This window comes from Dermochelys coriacea, chromosome 1, assembly GCF_009764565.3.
Source record: "Dermochelys coriacea isolate rDerCor1 chromosome 1, rDerCor1.pri.v4, whole genome shotgun sequence".
NCBI lineage: Eukaryota > Metazoa > Chordata > Testudines > Dermochelyidae > Dermochelys > Dermochelys coriacea.
The window spans coordinates 27,436,319-27,457,081 of record NC_050068.2 but is presented as its reverse complement, the minus strand read 5'-3'; the positions used below and the strand labels follow the sequence as shown (position 1 = coordinate 27,457,081).

Genomic DNA, 20,763 nt, shown 5'->3' with positions numbered 1-20,763 from the left:
TGGTTCTCAAATATATTAATCCTCATTATTATTAGAAATTAGTCTTCTTTTGTCAGTAAGAAACTTGCACACAACTTCAGGAGAAACTGCTTTTTCATAGTGCTGCCTATCTTTAAATCCCAGTTCATTCCTTAATAGGATTTTTGAATAGCAGACTTCTATCACATTTTCAAATAGTGTTTCTGGAAAGTCCCTTGCTAATAGTCTTAGAAGGAGATATTTTCTGTTCAAGAAATAAGTATAAGACAGAATGTGGCAGCACAGACTTCGCTACATTACTCCATCATTGAGCTTCAACCTTCTCCTGAAGGGACAATCTCAGGGAGAGGGGGGGAAGGGGATGGATTGAAATTATCTATTTTTGAGGTGTTTTGTTATCCTATAGCCTTTTCCTGTATTCTGATGGAGGTTTCATAAAACATTTTTAATTTATTTCTAAGTTATCTTTCAAAATTCAGAACTGGGGAGTCTGCTTTGCTATATTTCTCTTTTAAACTCCTGAGAATAATAGTTCCATCCATGGACAAGGAATAGCTGAAGTCTGTTTCACATTACTTGTGGGAGAATTCTGCGCCTAAAAATTCTGCACACAATTTTAAAATTCCACATATTTTATTTGTCCAAATAACACAATATATTCACATCAGTTTCAATTTTTTTGGTAATTTTATTTCAAAATACCTGTCAGTAAGTATGGCCGTAACAATACGGACAACAAAAAAGATTCAGGAAACATTTTTTGACAAATAGATTCCTTACTAGGCATATTTAATACAGAACTCTAAGTAATAATTCATTTAAACTACAGAACAGAACCATATTTTCTGGACCTCGCAGAAGCAATGCAGAGGCCTGGGGGAGTCGGGGGTAATGGAGGAGCTGAAAGAGAAGGAAGTAATTGCTGGGAAGGAGCCTGAGTATGAACTTGAAGGGTTGTTGTGTATGGGTGGGGAAAAATATGTGTTTTTGCAGGGGGCAGGGAAGGATTGTTAGGGAGTGTACCTATGCAGATCCTAGCTGACCCCTAGTCTCTCCCATTCAATCAGGCGCATCTGCTCCTGTGTCTCTGTGCCCCATGTGTCCTTGCACCCCTTGTTCATGTGTCCCTCCACCCCCTCTCAGACACCCCATCCCCATGTCTGTGCACTGCCTGTTCCCATGTATTTCCGTGCCCCCACTCAGCCATCCTCTTTCCCCCTGTAGCCTGCACCTCTTCCACTATGCCCATGTGGCCCTGTACCTCCCTCCCCCCTGTGGCCCTATGCTTCCATTCCTATTCAGCCCCTGCCCCAGTATGTCCTCTCTCACTAGCCCTTATGAGCCCCTGTCTGTGATTTCCCCCCCCAGCAGCCGCACACTGTCTGTCTCCCCGTATTCCCTGTCTCTTGACCTGGCCCAACAGCCTGCCTTTTTCACAGTGCCTTTCTTTTCCCTAGCTGGTTGGGGCTTGCCAGGAGCAGCTGCTGTGTTCTAGCACCACAGTGCCCTCTGGTGGGCAAAAGATGGAATTGCATCAATTTTTCAGCAGAAGCTATCTTCTGCGAAAAAATTAAATATGCATGGCACGTGAAATATGCATGTGCACAGTGGTGCAGAATTTCCCCAGGAGTATAACATGTGTGTGACATTATCCAGCATACAATCTGGACTGTTGTCCCCTCAATTCTCCAACCTGGAGTGCCTTTTACACTGCTTCACTGTGAGAGCAACCAGTCCTGGACTGCTAACACCACAACCTCCAGCATGTAGATTACTCTCAGCTGTATTGTGAATGCTGTAGCCAGCCACTCCTGAATTATATTGCAGAGCAACACCAGCAAATTCCCAGTCATAGACTTGTCCCCAGAAATGTGCTTCTTGTATTGCCCAGCCCTCTCTTGCACAATACAAGCTAGGACCCCTCTCCCCAGTCCAATGCGTCTTTCCTTGTACTTCAGGTGTTCTGAATGCCGTGGGCAGAGAGAAAGGGAGGAATCACTTGGTGCCTGTTTCCCATTCTCATACGTTTTCCTTCTGTTTTGAGAATGATCTCCAGCTGAGGTTCAAGAGACAGAAAGTCTGTGGGTAGGAACCACCAGCTGTTCCTTTTCCAAGGTGTAAATTTCTTGCTCGCACCCTCTTTTCCTGCCAGAGAATGGCTGCTTTAACCAGGTGGTAGTCCATTTGATTTTGTTGATACCTGGCTGAGGCATCAGTTTGCCTTTTGTCTCTAAGGAACTGGTTTGTGCCTGCTTTTCTAAACTTTGGAACGTGCCTCATTAATGTCGTACAGTAGAATTTTATAACTTTATTACAATGTTGCCATATAATTTACTTGGACTATTATCAGTAAATTATGAGTTTTCAAATGATACCTGTGATGGATTGGATCATGGAAACCCCCCTGTGAATTGCCACCTGATGTTCTGAAACTACCTCTGAACCCATTTTCCTGGTAGCTTGGGACTTCAGTACCCTGTCTTGAGCCAGACACACTAGCCTGCTGCAAACACAGACTCTGGTCTTAACCACATCCCCAAAAACTGCAGGCTTAGTTGAAAACAGCTTAAGAAGTGCTCCCAATGGGATTCAAACCCCCAAATAAATCCATTTTACTCTGTATAAAGTTTATACATGGTTAAACTCATAAATTGTTTGTCCTCTATAACACTGATGGAGAGAGATGCACAGCTGTTTGCTCCCCCAGGTATTAATTACATGCTCTGGGTTAATTAATAAGCAAAAAGCGATTTTATTAAGTATAAAAAGTAGGATTTAAGTAGTTCCAATTAATAACAGACAGAACAAAGTAAATTACCAAGCAAAATAAAACAAAAACACGCAAGTCTAAGCCTAATACAGTAGGAAACTAAATGCAGGTAAATATCACTTTCAGAGATGTTCCAATAAGCTTCTTTTACAGACTAGACTCCTTCCTAGTCTGGGTCCAGCAATCACTCGCATTCCCATAGTTACTGAAAAAGGGGTGAACATAACTGTACAGACTGTCACAGTATGGTATGGTAGATGTTCACTATAACACCCTTCACAATTACAAACCTTGGGCTAAAGCGAACCTGGTCTCTGGATCCCTCCACCACAGCCCCAGCAGGGCTCTTTCACTATAACAAACCTCTTGCTATAATGAACACATGGCTTGGATCCCTAGGGGTTCATTATGGCAAGGGTGTACTGTATTGATATTTCTTGGGAACTGAAGTAAGAGAAGATAGCTAGAGATGCTGTGCTGCTTAGCTTAGCTTTTTTTCTTTTTTTAAAGGGTACTTCATAGGTACTGATCTGTGAGACTCCCATAGTTTTACTAAAACACTCTAATGCTAGAGTTTAAGTCTTATAGCTGCAGGAAGCAGCAAATAGGAAAATACAAACTGTAAACCAATGAGAATTAAATCTAACTTGAAATAATCTTCAGGGGTGATTACCTAGGGCAGGTTCCATGCAAGTTTCTTCCTATACAGTTATGTCTTGATTAGTTAATGAGCCAGAGAGAAGATAAAGCATCCCTGTGATTCTTAGATGAGCTGGGTTTTTTTTGTTTTGTTTTTGTTTTAAGTGTGAACAGTGGACATCTGGCAATTTTTCTGTCAGTGCATGTGGAAGTGAGCCAAGATTTAATATTGGGGTCAAATGCAGTCAGCTATGTGGTAATCAACTCCTGTAAAGGTAGTTACACAATCAAGCCACCTGTTTGTTCGGTGGAGATAAATTGATTTCTGCTAGAGAACCTGTCCTCATTTAGTAACACATTGTTGGAACTCTTCAGAGATGCATAGTTACTGTAACTCTTGGCATAAGTTCAGCCTGGAGCTTGATGAACTGTAGAGTTCACTGCTTTCATATAGTTTTGAATTGGTATCTACAAGCCAAGTCTTGTATGATTTAGTTCTTTTTCGAATGATGGTCCCTATATGTATTCCAAACATGGGTGTGCATGTATGCCATGTGCTGGAGCTGGAAGGTTTTGCAGCAATGTTCATTGGCCCTCACATGTAATTGTATGTAGCCTCGTGGTGCAGGCAGAGTTATGAAGCTGTGCAGGATGATGCCCCTTTCAGTTTCCTCTTATTGCCACATGGTCGGAATCCTTGTTCCTCTGTGCTCATCCCTTGCCTCTGAGAATGCTTGTCCATGTACATACTTAGTGTTTCTTTTTTCTTTACTATATTTAGTTAGTGTTAGTTAGTTTAGTTAATTGACCCTTGCCCCTCATTAAGTCTGTATGAATGCTTACCGCAACTCTCAAGTGTTTTGTTATAGGGCATGTGCTCTCTTAATACTTAGCTAGTTTGTATACAGTAAGAAAAACATGAACTACAGTTGTGTGTTGTAACTTAAGGTTTTTTGTTATAAACAGTACTGTAAGACATACCACTCCTTTCAGTCTTATATAGCCTGCTGTAATCTCAAATTCAGTAGAGTCAAAATTGAACTTGCCTTTTCTCGCAAGCCCTGTGCTATCTCCATTCCCTGTTAATTGAGTCGCACCTTAATTCTTCCTAACTCTCTAGGCAGCATTATGGTCATCTTTGATATCTTCCCCCTCAACCAAGCTATGACTAAGGTCCTAACCTTTCTTTCTTCATCTCCAAAATTGAACTTTTCCTCCCTATTCTAACAAATAAATTACTGATCCACTCCCAGGTCATCTTAAACCTTTACTATTGCAATCTTCCTCACTTCTTCTTCTCTAGATTTCTTGTTACTAATCTCACTCTCTCATCCCACCCTGCAATCTGTTTAAAAACATCTTGCCCATTGTTTCAATGAAGGGTTTTAGAAAATCTCTGAAAAAGGGAGAAGTGTAAAAATAAATTTAAATATTTACTTGCAAAATTAAGAAGAAAAAATTGAAACACTGGTGCGAAGTAAATCAAGCAAATTACTATGAATTACATTGGCAAATGTACACAAGCATAATATCATAAACTGAACGGAAATTGATTGAAATTCTCCTAATCGTCCTACACCAACATGTTATCCTCTTCTTTGTACACAGAATTAGTTGCAAACTTTAAATATTGTGTTCAGTGCGCCTTGTAGTCTTTGTTGAGGGAGAGGATCAGAAGGCTACAACGGCCTCCATATTTATCCGTCTTAAACACAGCATTTTGCTGTCCTTCTCAGCATTTGATGATGAAATGGTTTCTACGTCGGATGTCTCCCGCTATATCGAAGATCCTGGTTTTGGGTACAAAGACTTTGCCAGGCGGGGAGAAGAACATCTACCAACATTCCGAGCTCAGGTACTTAAATGCACTTATTTTTTTAAAATAAATTTAACCCCAACATTTTAAGGGCATGTCTGCATGACCATTTACTGTGCAGAAGGCTGGGGCACAAATCTATAGCACGCCAGAATACCTTGAACTAATTTTCTGTGTGGACTGTGCTGCTGCACGCTAAAAGTTCCTTAGCACCCTTTGGTGTACTGTGGGTTGATGCCCCAGCTTGCTGTGCATGCAGACATGCCCTAAGTCTCTCTTTACTGGAAAAATAAGCTGTAGTAGTAGAAGGACATCCATGTTAAATGTCCAGGTCCAAGTAGAGGATCAAGAGCTGGTCTACGCTGAAAAGTTAGATTGCCATTGCTAAATCCCTCAGGGGTGTGGAGTGTGAAAAAGCCATGCCCCTGAGACACATAGTTAAACCAACCTAACTTCTGGTGTAGACAGTGCTAGATCAATGGAAGAATTCTTTCAACCTAGCTACCACCTTGCAAGGGGTGGATTACCTACAGCAATGAAAGAACCCATCCAGTCACTGTAGTGTGTGTTTCTACTAAAGTGCAGTGCTGCAGCTGTGCCACTGTCGTGTTTTAAGTGTAGACATAGGCCACGTAGATAAGTGCTCATTATGGTATATTTTTATATTTGTAGCATTTTGTTCAGTCAGCTGTTAAATATCTCAAATGAAGAGGTTTCCATCACTTCACTTTGGTGACTAGCCCACCCTCTATTAATTGTAAACCTTAGGCCAGGGGGTATTAGGTCTTCTGTTGTGTTAGCAGAATAAGTCTATGTAACGGACATATTTTTGTTATGTCCAGGCAGTGCCTAGCATTGTGGGGCCCTAATCCACGAATAGGACTCCTATGCACTATTGCAATACAAATTAAAAAAAAAAAAATAGGGACAGCTCTAGGTGTTTAGAACAGATCACTGACTAACGTGAGTTTGATCTCCTGGGAATCTAATATTAATAAACTGCAAGTTATGGGAAAATCTTGAGTCATGTCAGAGCACTTGTAGACAAACCAAAATAGGTGTGTAAAAATTCCTTGGTAAAGCAAAAGAGTCACGATTCCTGTCAGCAGACATACTTAGGGCTAGTCTACACTTGAAAGTTAATTTGGATTAAAGTAGGGTGTGAATTTAAAGCACAGTAGCTATTCTTGAATAACTCCCTATGTTGACAAGCTCTTAGATTTACAACAGTCTGTGCTGATCAGGATGAATTCATGCTGCAATAAACCATGTTTTGGGAGGTGACGCAAACACCACCTTGGGTGTGTATTGTGGACAAGGATAAGGCAAAGTGTGTGTCTGAGATCAAAGATTCTGCTGACCTTTCTATGAACTTTAGAAGGCTCCTCTTGGAAAAGGCTGACAATTGTCATTGACTTGAGACAACGTTAGACATGTACAGCACTGCTTCAGAAGAGCTTTATGGAAGGTTGCACTGAAACCAAATGTCTCTGCGTACAGGCAAGGATTTTCAGTTACTGGCTTCAACTTCAAAAGTTTCACCTTCTCCAGAATAGCTAACTTGTTTAACTGTTTCCTAGCTGAATGGTGGTAGAATGTGAGACCTTTTACCCAAATCATATCTTCTATTGTAACAATTGTATTACAGAAGCATCCAGAGGCCCCAGTGATGGAGCAAGGCCTCATTGTGCTAGGCACTTTATGAACATAGGATAAGCTAATCCCTGCCCAAAGTGGTTGTGTTTGAAGTAATAGCCTGTGAAAGTGTTGCTGCGTAGGCACAGCTAGCGGCATTTCTCAAACTGCTAACTTTTACCCTCTCTCCTTGGCGCAAGAGTGAAGTCATGTCTCTAAGGAACAACACATCCCTGTGCTTCTGCTCTGGCTCATAGCTTTCCAAAGCAGCAGTCTCTCTGAATAATATCAGTGTGAATATTTTCCAGTCTGAACCAAATCTGCAGGACCTAAGGACTAAAGCAGAACTGACCGGGGAAAACTTATTGATTAAAATACCCCTTTTGGAGATGGGGACGCACAGGGGAATTAGTAAAGCAGAATGAGAGACAAAACAGAGAACAAGATCTTCAACTGGAGAAGAAACCAGAGGGAGGATCAGGTGGGAAGGCACTATTTGCATATTTATGCATTGCTGGTGTGTTTCTTTGTGCTCTTACAGGACTATACCTGGGAAAATCATGGCTTCTCCCTTGTGAACAGGCTTTATTCGGATATTGGGCATCTCCTGGATGAGAAGTTTCGGATGGTCTACAATCTAACCTACAACACTATGGCTACACACGAAGACGTTGACACAACCATGTTGAGAAGAGCTTTATTTAACTATGTTCACTGTATGTTTGGAATCAGGTATGTAACAAATTGACCTAAGTGTATTTGGAAGCATGTAAGCAAAATATATTTACTTGGGGACAGGAACACATTAGATTTTGATCACACTAAAGCAGTGTTTAAAAATTGATGTCTGTGGTTTTTAAATTTTTCTGCAGTGAAATTGGTACAAATACTGGTGATAGTATAACTTAAATTCTCTATTTAAAAAAAGAGTTGGTATTACAGAATCAAATTAGGATTGATATTTTTACAGAAATCTGTCTTCTCTGAACTTGTGGACAACATTGTCAGTTCAGGAAAAAAGGAAATACCACACTATTTAATAGACTCTTAGGAACTGAGTAATTTTTTTGTTCTTCTTTGATTAGTGTCTCTATGGGTTCTCCACATCAGGAGGTGCAAACACACATTCGCTGTTCAGTGATTTGTCAGCAGTGTCCATGGATCCATGCCTGTGCCCCAGACACTTTCATGCTCTGGTATGGGGATATATAGGTCGGAGGCAGACCCACTGCCACTCCAGTTCCTTCTCAACCACCTATGGCTTGAGGTGGAACATTGCTGTGTGTTAGATAGCTACACAGTTTGCTACTTCTCTCACACACAATCCTTTTCTCTGTATATTCTTTCTTTTTGTTTTTTAGCACTGTTTTTGCTTTTTTTATGGGGCAAGGGAGTGAACCCCCTTCTCTTATTTTGCCTCCCTCACTATCTTATGCTTATGATTTCAAGGCCATTCAGGACCTTTCTGTGGCAGAAACCCTGCATACTCCATTATAGGAGACACCAGAATACCAACATTCCCTGTTGGACATTCTTCATACATCTGCTGCAGGCAAAATTACCTTGCCCACCTTGTTCTGCTGACGTCTGTGTGGCAAACTCCAATTACTATACCACCTATGTGATGATGGGCTGACAGAAAATACTACTTCCCAGCCAAAGGCTCAGAATATTTGTTTCACATCCCATTCTGAACCCAACTCCCTGGTTCATAGAGGCAGTTATTAAACGGAACAGATAACAGGTTCTACCCAACGCCATCCAACAAAGAGCTCAAAAGACTGGATTCAAGTCTTCTGGGATACAAGAACTACTCTGCTTCTCTGCAGTTCAGAGTAGCTAATTACCAAGCCCTGATAGCAGAATACAATTTTACAAACTATTGCAAGTTTTCATCTTTTATTGAACTCTTGCCACATGATCAGAGGGAACAATTTCAAGCCCTCCTAACAGAAGACCAGACAATTGGCAAGAAATCTTTCCAGGCCTGACTCAATGATGCCAATATAGCTGCAATATTCCATGGCTACAGAAGTTTCTTGGCTGCAATCTTCTGGTGTGCCTCAGGAGGTAGAAAACACAGTTAAGGACCTTCTTTGGAAGGTCCTTCTTTGGAAGGTCGTTCGTGAAGCCAGGGTCTCTTTGTTCTCTTAAAGACTCTTGGGTGACACTATGATCTCTGAGCATCTGTACACTTGTGGCAAAGAGAGAAAGTACAGTAAATTGCAGATGGCTCAACAGTCTTACCCAGGATGGCCGAGCCCCCAAGAAAGAAGCCAGGATAACTAAGAAAAAGGGCTGTCCTTACAATAGCCTTCCAGTCAGCAACATTCTTGAAAGAACTGGTTTTCGAACCTTTTTGGTCCAGGGTTACAAACTCTGTCCTGCTCCTCATCCTACACTGCGTGTATTCCCCCCCTTACCCCTTCCCCCATTGGGATAGTCTCCCGTTTCCTACCTTCCTGGGAGCTCATCACCTCAGACAGGTGGATTCTGAAGATTAGTTTCTACAGGTTACTCTATCCAGTATGCTCCTCCCCACCCGCCCCCAACTTCTTCCTCCCTCCCTCTTCAGGGACCCCTCTCATGAGAATCATTTGAGGTAGAAAATATAATTCCTGACACCGGGGTCAATCAAACCTGTTCCACCAAAATTCATTGGAAAAGGGTGGTTCTGCAGCCCGCTGCCTCCCACAACTCTGGACATCAAGCCGATTTCTCTCTCTAAAGATAAACATTTTGGCGTTGTACAGTCTGCTCCTACTTGCTGCCAGATTCTCTAACTCTGCAGGAGCAGGTAGACAATGGTGGTTTCTTTTGCTCTCACCTCTTTTCCTTCTATTTTAATTTTTTCTGCCCTGTTTTTGGGCAGTGGGGAGCAGTGTTCTCCCTTCTCGGCATTTCTTCTCCTTCCTGGATCAGTTAGCTTTTAGGGGGCTTAACTCTCTCTGAGACTCTGCTGTAGTGTCTCTCTGCTGGCTCATCTGCCCTTTACAGGCATGGGAGAGCAACCAAAAAAGCACCAGATTAAATCCAAGCAGGGATCTATTTGTGAGGCAGCCTTCACAGGCCTAAAACATGGTGAGGTATGCCCAGCCTTCCATCCCTAACTGCATTAGGTCCCAAGGCTGCAAGTCAGACAAGCAGGTATAGTTCCCTGCCCACCAAGGCAGCCACAGCTTCAACAAGGAAAATTTGGACCAGAACCCCCGCAGTAGAGCAGAGAGGTTCCAGACTATTCGACTGGGGATAAGTCCCGGAGGACCCCTGCAGAATAAAAAGAGGGGAGGCTTGAGGACCACAAGTGTCCATCCCGCCCCCACCCCCCATGATAAAGTGGGTCCTGAGCACCCTGGGAAGAAAACGGAGTTTCTAATCAGCTCTTCTCTCTCTCAAGCTGACTAGGAGGTTCTGACAGCAAGTCCCCACCCTTCTCCCAGGGGAAATATGAAGCAGTGGTGGAGGATTCTGAGGCAGACATCTCAAGAGAGCACCAGGCCCTAAGGAAGGCAAACTACAAAAGGCCTTACCAAAGCCACAGCTGAGTGTCCGTACTCCTAAAGCATCCAAAAAGGTTTTTGTATAATTAAAAAAAAAAAAGGGGGGGGAATTGAAGGGGGAAACATCCAAAAAAATCAGGGGATATGAATCATCCTCTATCACCACTGAGGAAGGTGAAGTGTCTGTCTCTGAAACTTGAGCAAGCCCCTGTGAGTAAGCCTCAGAGTACATTTCTTCCCTCACAATCTTCTTCTCCTGGTGCTGCAGTATCCCTTCACTTCTTCTTTGAGGAAGTGATTAGGGATGAATGGAATAAGCATGATAAGGGCAAGCATATTAATAAGATCTACCTGAGGCTATATATCATTAAAAACCAAAAGGCTTTATTGCTGAGATACTGAAGGTTGATGCTGCAGTAGTGTCCATCATCAGGGGAGTTGTACTGTAAGGAAACCACAAAAACCCACAAATAGAAAGATGAAGACCACTCTCAAAGATTTTTGAAGTCTCCTTCACCATCCTCCAAACATCCCTGGCAGCTACCTGCTTTGCAAGAGCATCTTTCCTGGCTAGAAGATCTCAAAGCCCTTAAGGACAGAGGTCGCCCTGATTTTGATGCCACCTTAGAGTCGCCCTAGCAACAGCATTTGTAGCAGATGCCTCAGTGGATGCAATGAGGTTTTCATCCTGAGCCATGGCTTCTAGCCAGACACCACCTTGGAAGACGGATACTCAATCTAAGCAGGTCATATGCTCAGCCAAGCTTACAGGCTCCCTTCTTTTTGGAGAAAAATTGGAGAAGATGGTGGCTGAGAGTGTGGCAAATCCAAACACACTGTCCCTTCCCACTAAGTTCCCTAAGGAGAGAATTATAAGTCAGCCGTCAAACAGAGGCTGTCCTTTCTCTCCCCATTCTTAGAGGTACTAGCAAAGGGACAACAGATTCCCCAAGGGAAAACAGTGGAATCGAGGTCTGGGGCACAAGTCAGAAATAAAGGTAAAGGTGGTGGAGTAGCATTGTATATCAATGATGAGGTAGAATGTAAAGAAATAAGATGCGATGCAAGAGTCCGTCTGAGCAAAAATTACATTGGGGAAGATAACTAGTAGAGCCTCTCCTATGATAGTGCTTGGGGTGTGCTATAGACCTCCGGGATCTAATTTGGATATGGATAGAGCACTTTTTAATGTTTTTTAATAAAGTAAATACTAATGGAAACTGCATGATCATGGGAGATTTTAACTTCCCAGATACAGACTGGAGGGGCCAGTGCTAGTAAAAATAATAGGGTTCAGATTTTCCTAGATGCGATAGCTGATGGATTCCTTCATCAAGTAGTTGCTGGACCGACTAGAGGGGATGCCATTTTAGATTTAATTTTGGTGAGTAGTGAGGACCTTGTAAAAGAAATGGTTGTAGGGGATAATCTTGGTTCAAGTGATCATGAGCTAATTCAGTTCAAACTGAATGGAAGGATTAACAAAAATAAATCTGCAACTAGGGTTTTTGCTTTCAAAAGGGCTGACTTTCAAAAATTAAGGAAATTAGTTAGGGAAGTGGATTGGACTGAAAAATTTATGGATCTAAAGGTAAAGGAGGCCTGGGATTACTTCAAATCAAAGCTGCAGAAGCTATCGGAAGCCTGCATCCCAAGAAAGGGGAAAAAATTCATAGGCAGGAGTTGTAGACCAAACTGGATGAACAAGCATCTTAGAGAGGTGATTAAGAAGAAGCAGAAAGCATACAGGGAGTGGAAGATGGGAGAGATCAGCAAGGAAAGCTACCTTATTGAGGTCAGAACATGTAGGGATAAAGTGAGACAGGCTAAAAGTCGAGTAGAGTTGGACCTTGCAAAGGGAATTAAAACCAATAGTAAAAGGTTTTATAGCCATATAAATAAGAAGAAAACTAAGAAAGAAGTGGGACCGCTAAACACTGAGGATGGAGTGGAGGTTAAAGATAATTTAGGCATGGCCCAATATCTAAACAAATACTTTGCCTCAGTCTTTAATAAGGCTAAAGAGGATCTTAGGGATAATGGTAGCATGGCAAATGGGAATGAGGATATGGAGGTAGATATTGCCATATCTGAGGTAAAAGCGAAACTGAAACAGCTTAATGGGACTAAATCGGGGGCCCCAGATAACCTTCATCCAAGAATATTAAAGGAATTGGCACCTGAAATTGCAAGCCCATTAGCAAGAATTTTTAATGCATCTATAAACTCAGGAGTTGTACTGAATGATTGGAGAATTGCTAATATAGTTCCTATTTTTAAGAAAGGAAAAAAAAGTGATCCGAGTAACTACAGGCCAGTTAGTTTGACATCTGTAGTATGCAAGGTCCTGGAAAAAATTTTGAAGGAGAAATTAGTTAAGGACATTGAAGTCAATGGTAAATGGGACAAAATACAACATGGTTTTACAAAAGGTAGATCGTGCCAAACCAACCTGATCTTCTTTGAGAAAGTAACAGAGGTTTTAGACAAAAGAAACGCAGTGGATCTAATTTACCTAGATTTCAGTAAGGCGTTTGATACCGTGCCACATGGGGAATTATTAGTTAAATTGGAAAAGATGGGGATCAATATGAAGATTGAAAGGTGAATAAGGAATTGGTTAAAGGGGAGACTACAATGGGTCCTACTGAAAGGCGAACTGTCAGGCTGGAGGGAGGTTGCCAGTGGAGTTCCTCAGGGATGAGTTTTGGGACCAATCTTATTTAATCTTTTTATTACTGACCTCGGCACAAAAAGTGGGAGTGTGCTAATAAAGTTTGCAGATGATACAAAGCTGGGAGGTATTGCCAATTCAGAGAAGGATCGGGATATTATACAGGAGGATCTGGATGACCTTGTAAACTGGAGTAATAGTAATAGGATGAAATTGAATAGTGAGAAGTGTAAGGTTATGCATTTAGGGATTAATAACAAGAATTTTAGTTATAAGCTGGGGATGCATCAATTAGAAGTAACGGAAGAGGGGAAGGACCTTGGAGTATTGGTTGAACATAGGATGACTCTGAGCTGCCAATGTGATATGGCTGTGGAAAAAAGCTAATGCGGTTTTGGGATGCATCAGGAGAGGTATTTCCAGTAGAGATAAGGAGGTTTTAGTACCATTATACAAGGCACTGGTGAGACCATACCTGGAATACTGTGTGCAGTTCTGGTCTCCCATGTTTAAAAAGGATGAATTCAAACTGGAGCAGGTACAGAGAAGGGCTACTAGGATGATCCGAGGAATGGAAAACTTGCCTTATGAAAGGAGAGTTAATGAGCTTGGCTTGTTTAGCCTAACTAAAAGAAGGTTAAGGGGAGATATGATTGCTCTCTATAAATATATCAGAGGGATAAATACAGGAGAGGGAGAGGAATTATTTAAGCTCAGCACCAATGTGCACACAAGAACAAATGGGTATAAACTGGCCACCAGGAAGTTTAGACTTGAAATTAGACGAAGGTTTCTAACCATCAGAGGAGTGAAGTTTTGTAATAGCCTTCCAAGGGAAGCAGGTTTCAGAGTAGCAGCCGTGTTAGTCTGTATTCACAAAAAGAAAAGGAGTACTTGTGGCACCTTAGAGACTAACAAATTTATTTGAGCATAATCTTTCTTGAGCTACAGCTCACTTTGAAGTGAGCTGTAGCTCACGAAAACTTATGCTTAAATAAATTTGTGAGTCTCTAAGGTGCCACAAGTACTCCTTTTCTTTTTCCTAAGGGAAGCAGTGGGGGCAAAAGATCTATCTGGCTTTAAGATTCTACTCGATAAGTTTATGGAGGAGATGGTATGATGGGATAATGTGATTTTGGTAATTACCCTGAATATTTAAAGATCAATTAAATAGGCCTAATCCCCTGAGATGGGATATTGGATGGATGGGATCTGAGTTACCCAGGAAAGAATTTTCTGTAGTATCTGGCTGGTGAATCTTGCCCATATGCTCAGGGTTTAGCTGATCGCCATATTTGGGGTCGGGAAGGAAGTTTCCTCCAGGGCAGATTGGAGAGGCCCTGGAGGTTTTTCGCCTTCCTCTGTAGCATGGGGCACGGGTCACTTGAGGGAGGATTCTCTGCTCCTTGAAGTCTTTAAACCACGATTTGAGGACTTCAATAGCTCAGACATAGGTAAGGTTTTTCGTAGGAGTGGGTGGGTGAGATTGTGGCCTGCTTTGTGCAGGAGGTCGGACTAGATGATCAGAATGGTCCCTTCTGACCTTAGTATCTATGAATCTATGAAAAAGTCCAGAGGGACCGCAGCCCTCACCTCTCCCCCAAATCCCCTTTATGTTAAATATTGCATAGGCATCTGCCCAGAGCTGAAGTGAAGGGACAGGATTTCCCATTTCCTAGATAAATGGTTTTCATCGACCACAAACAAGTGCATCAGGGAAATAATGAGCCAGAGACACTACCCCATCTGTTCTTCATCCACTCATCCAGCTCCAATGACCTCGTAAAACACAATCTGATCTGGAACAAAATATCTCCTCTTCTGGACATGAGAGTGATAGTGTTCCCTCAGAAGAAAGATTCTCTGGGTTCTAATCTTTTTTTTTTTTTTTTTTTTTTTTTGCATTCTACAGAAGAGCACAAGCGTGTGTGTGTGTGTGGGGGGGGGCATTATCAATCATTTTTGACCTCTAAAGGCTCAACAAATGCATGAAGAAAATGAAGTTTTGGATGGAGTCCCTGTCCTCTACAGTGTCAGCCCTATCCTGGGGGAACTTCAGAGAACATTTTCAGTAGCAAACACTCCCATTTAGCCTGTCCTCTGCCCTCAGGGTTGTTACAAAGATGGTGGTGGTGATAATAGCCATACTCAGGTTGTAGGGACCCTTTCCTGAACGACATCCTGATCAGAGCTTCCATTGCAGTCATCAGCTTGCAGGATTACATCTTGGACGTTGAATCTCTTCCAGGCACACAGCTTCATCATCAGTGCCATCCAGGAATTTTCTTGCTCTAGAGCCACAGGAGGCCTACCATACCACTATGCCTCCCAACTGCTAGGACGTGTTCAACCTTTTCCCTTCTGTCAAGGAACCAACTCCATCATGGGACCTCAACTTAGCTCTCAATGCACTGAGAAAACACCCAGTTGAACCTGTGGCAAATATTGATCTATCCCTTAAGACCTCATTCCTCGTGTCTTGCCCCCTGACTGAGGCGATGGTAGCTTGGAACCTTGGTGGCTGACTCCACTATACAGTGTTCTGTTGAACGAGGTGACACTACGACAACACCTTCCCTTCCTACTAAGGTTTTCCAGAATTCCACATTAAGTGATTCACCTGCTGGTGTTCATCTCAAGCCTCACTGTTTGAGAGGACAAACGAGCCTCCATACACTGAACGTAAAGTCCTTGCTTTTTACCTGTATAAGACTAGGCCCTTTAGGCTTTTGCATCTCAACTGCAGAACGCATGAAAGGAGGTACGATTTCCACACACTCATACGCTGACAGTTATTGCTCATTCCACCAGGACTCAGTCTACCTTTGTAGCCATATTGAAAAACGTACCTATCCTTAACATCTGCAGGGGTGCCACCTGGTCTTCAGTGCACACGTTTTCCTGGCACTGTGCTCTTGTATCGACTTGCAGAGCTGAAGTTGCTTCAGTGATGCTGTTCTACTGAATCCCTCTTCGGCACCCTCCTCCATAAATGAGAGCTGATGAATTTTCTGATGTGGAACACCCATAGGGATGCTACTCGAAAAAGGAGAAGTTACTGGAGCCTAACTGGAGTTCAAGATGTGTCCCTGTGGGTGTTCTACTTCCCACCCTTCTTCCCCTCTGCCTCTAAGTCTTTCTTTCACTGGACTTCCATGGTTGAGAAGGAACTGGCCTGGCAGTGGGTATGCTTCCTCCTCCTCCCCATATGCCCTCGTACCAGAGCATGAGGGTGTCTGGGGTGCAAGCATGGACTTGCAGATGGACATGCTTGCAAAATTTCCTATCAAAAGTGCACAGGCATGCGCATGTTCTGACATGGAGCACCCGTAGGGTAACACATCTCTAACAACTCCAGTTACTATACAAGATAAGTAACCGCTCCTTCTAGTATTATATTTCATAAATACATGTAGTTTCAGAATTTAAAAAGCCATGTGGGTCCAGACAAAATATCAGTCTGCCTTATTTTGCTTAGGTATGATGATTATGATTATGGGGAAGTTAATCAGTTACTTGAACGCAGCCTGAAGGTTTACATTAAGACAGTGACCTGCTACCCAGAGAGAACTACCAAGCGCATGTACGATAGTTACTGGCGTCAGTTCAAGCACTCAGAGAAGGTAAGTGTTTCATAGCACAGGGCCTCTTGTGTAATGTTTGGCTATGTAAACAATGCAAATAATAAGGGGGCTTGCAAAAGAGGGGATGGGGGGGATGTACTAGAGTTAACTTTCTTAACAATAAAGAAAAAGCTTAAAGAATTAACTTAAATACTGTACAGTAGAGCCTTACAAGTTAGTTCAATGAATATTAAATGTCACTGTTGCCAAAACATTTTCATAATGAGCACATCATGGACAGTCTCTAATGACTCCTGCATGAAGCTAGATCCATAGATCTGCATATAGAAAAATGGGCAGTTTTGGAAATGGTGAAGTAGTCAACTGTTCTGATACGACTTGATTCTTATAGAGAAGATAAATTAACTTGTATCTACGCTGCTTTTCAATGGTAAAATACATTGCACACGCGCACACACACACTATTTTTAAGTTAACTACCAAGCATTGATAATACTTGTATGCCTTTTTAGTATGAGTGGCATACAAAATATCATAGTGTGCCTGTGGCCACTGTGTCTTGTGCATGATGCAATAAACAGGAATGACATAAAAATCGCACTCCTGAGATGACACACAATACTGCCCATTATTTGTTCTTTCTCTAAACTACTACTGCAGATGCCTCCAATCATGATGATTAGATCTTCGATACAAGCAGGCTTTCTTAAAGACCTGTAATAGATAAGATAGGATAAAGCTTTCTTGATCTTCCTTTTATTTATAACTGTTATGGTCTCATAATATCCACCAGTTAAGCCAGAACAGACCTGGTCAATACTTGGGTAGGATACATGCCAGTGCTCCTGCATTGTACCAGGAGACGTGCTGCTAGAAGTTCCTGAGACAGTTGTGCAGTAAGTCCAGATGCTAAAGCAGTAGGCAGCGATATGTGCATTTCTGTTCCTTGTTAAGTAAATGTCATTCTGAAACCATCCTCAGTCTTCATTGGAATAATTTGCCGTCCATGAGGTTGCATTTATTTGACAGTTGACTTCAGATAGTACGTAGGGTGTGTGGCATGTGGATTGATTATATAACACTGATAACAGAAAACTAGTCCTCAGAGTATAATGCTTATAGTGATGGTGAATGGTAAGTCTTCTGTCATGATTTCCATTACTGTACAGCATTGTTTTGCTGTAATTTCTGTTAAAGCAGATGGAACACTGCTTAAAGCAGTAATTAAGGCTTGTTACCTGGGAGTCCAGAATGTCATATAAAATTGGCATATTAGATAGCCATCTGGAGAAGAAATGGCAACACTTCAGTCTAGTACGTGGCACTAGAATGTAGAGAGAAGTGATGCAGCTATTTTCATTTGGCACAAAAATCTAAATCTGTAAGATAATTAAGTGATTAAATGCCTCTGCTTGTTGATATGTAATGGTGAACTAAATGACTAATTTTTTTTAATTTCAAATAGGTCCACTTAAATCTACTTTTAATGGAAGCCCGTATGCAAGCAGAACTTCTATATGCCCTTCGTGCCATAACTCGTCACTTGACCTGAAGTATCAATTCAGAGGGGGCGAAGGAAGTTTAATTGATATGTAAAGACCTTTTTGAAATAGATACACACCAGAAGCTGTATGTGATGTAGCATCAAATTACTCAAATCTCTAGTGTCAAAGTTTAGCCGTGTTTTTGGCGGCTGTAATGTGCAATGATGTGTTTTATTTTCTTGATGCTTAACATTACTAATGATAGCAAAAATAACACTGAGGAGCACTACTTTTTCTGGTTGGATTTCAGGATACTGGTCAAAATCCTAAAACTAGTGTTGTTAAACTCAACTTAGTGCTTTGTTCTTAAACACAGGAAAAAAGTGTTTATCTTTTCCAGCAATCATTTTTCAGATTAGTGGAATTCAGCAACGGTTTTTTTGGATGTTCTAAGAGATCTTAATGCAATGTCCTAACGCTAGTAGAGAGAAGCATGTGATGTATTAAACTCAACTGGTTACTGGATTCTTTATCTGCTGGAGACTACTTGTCAGGCACTGTTTTACTACAGCAATTGAAGGTGATGTGAAATATAATGCCAATGTTGTCCACATTTTAATGTGACATTAATCATGATAAATTCTACAGAATGCTACTGAAATGCAAAATTCAGTTTTTTTTCCTTTCCTCTTTCCAAAAGAAGAGGTTTCACAATTATCCATTTCAGTTGTACATATTATGGTTCAATCATGAATAATCTTGTCTTACTGACAGTCACTCTCAATCTTCTTTACAACATGCATGCGCATCATAGTGTTGCTTGCAAGTTCACCTAGTTGGCATCTGTAAACGCAATACAGAGACTGACCAAAAAAAAAATGTTTGCACTCTCCTTTCTCCAGTGCATTTTTTAATTAAGTAAAGCAAAGGAAGGCTATCATACCTGTTCTTTTCCTAATAGGTTATAGAAATTTATTTCCTAGAATTTTTTCATTCATGGTGTCTGAACACTTCAATATTCAAAGCTAAAATTGTGTTTCTATGCATTAATGTGTGTGAACAAAAGAAAAGTGCAATATTTAAAAAGAAAGCAAGCTTTTCCCTAGTATGTCGCTACTAAAGTGCCCTTTTTATACAACCATAAAGAAATTTTAAAACAATTTCTTTATTGTCCAAGGCTTAGCATTTTTGTTTTAGCTTGTATGGCTTGAGCAATCTGATATTTAAGTGCCAAAGCAGCCACAAAATAAAATTTACTTGGACAACTGGTAATATTGGGGAAGGGAAGAAATAAGCTGTCAAAAATGTCACATTTTTGCATTATTTTGTGTTGCTTGACTAGACTGATTTTAAGAGCACAACATTTCAGTGTTTATAGCTTTACTTTGGATTGTATTAATGAACCGGTGAAGTGCCTAAATTGATGCTTAAACTTTCCCAGTAGAACACAGCTATCACTGCTAAAAATCTTTTGTTTTGGTTTTTATTTTCACTATATAAGAAGGGTGACTTTATTTTGCTTTTACATGTATTAGAAACTAACTGGTTAGGTTTTTTTAAAGTTCCTCTGAATTGTAGAAGATGTAAAAAGGCTTTTCCATTGAAGACTGCAGAATAGCTTTTTTAACATAGTAGTCATATTTTTACATCTTTCATTGAGGGAAAACAAACAAACTTGGACCAGTATGCTACTAAATTTAGGGGTTTTTTCTTCCTCCTTCCCTCTCTTAATAACGTGCTGTGACACCACATGTTGGGAGGTTTTGCTTTAGCTGTCTGTTCCAGATTGGAAAACTAAATGATTGTACATTTAAATAAACTTTTTCTGCACTTTTGGACGGCAGTCTATTTGCATAAAAAGCCTTGTGAGAAAGAAATTACTAATTTTTTTAAGCCAAGATAAGAAACTATCCATCAAACTGTGCATCAGAATCTCTCCTATATAAAACATTGCATAAATAAGATTTATTTATCTTGTATAGCTAACTACAAAGATTATTCAGACAAAATGGTGAGAGGTTGATATGCATAACCTTAGATTTGAATTCTTTAACTTGTTATAATCTTTTTCAACTTAACTATAGTGGCTGCACCTAGTGAGTTTTTGCTTGTAACAATTATATCTGGTAAGGACGTTCTTCAGTTAGTAACTCTGCCTTTAAGTGACGGGAACTGTACAGTGAAATTCCTTTGGTATGAGAAGCCAGGTATTTCTCAAGAAGAGTTTAAGTTTTGGAAGGAAGGTGAAACTAGTTTTAGGTAACTATCATAACCACTTAATTCCTCTTCTGAAATATAAGGATTTTAAAGTAGCTTGAGTGTTAGTTGTGGAAACTTTAGTGCCTTTATTTTAATCTTTCACTATAGAATTTACTTTTCCAGCTGAATTGCCTTCTCAGCAAAGTACGTGATTAGATTTTGAAATACATAAACTGTAAATGAATTGATCTATTCATAGTGAATCAGTTTTAAAAAAAAAACAACAAAACTTGATTTCAGAAGGTGCCATATCTAATCTAATATGGCCCGCATGGCATTCCATGTTGGGAAATGTCATTTGCCAACTAGTTTGCTATAACTTTTCTATATAAAATGCAAACTTAAAAGTAACAATGCTGTTTTCCACTTTTTCAGAGTATTGAATTTACTGTATAATCATTTATAGCCTAGCTTTTATACTCA

At 40.9% G+C, this 20,763-nt stretch overlaps 1 protein-coding gene across 3 annotated transcripts in view; it reads left to right on the top strand.

Moving 5' to 3' along the window:
- The window catches only part of SESN3 (sestrin 3), a 68,538-nt gene extending 47,988 nt beyond the window's left edge, over nt 1-20,550 (top strand). For all 3 annotated transcript variants that reach the window (XM_038400938.2, XM_038400946.2, XM_038400964.2), the window contains 4 exons: nt 5,125-5,243; nt 7,381-7,571; nt 16,492-16,636; nt 18,063-20,550. In XM_038400938.2, the coding sequence (XP_038256866.1) occupies nt 5,125-5,243; nt 7,381-7,571; nt 16,492-16,636; nt 18,063-18,149 (542 nt within the window). In that variant the 3' untranslated portion in view covers nt 18,150-20,550. The remainder of the gene's footprint in view (nt 1-5,124; nt 5,244-7,380; nt 7,572-16,491; nt 16,637-18,062) is intronic.
- The last annotated feature ends 213 nt before the right edge of the window (nt 20,551-20,763 follow it).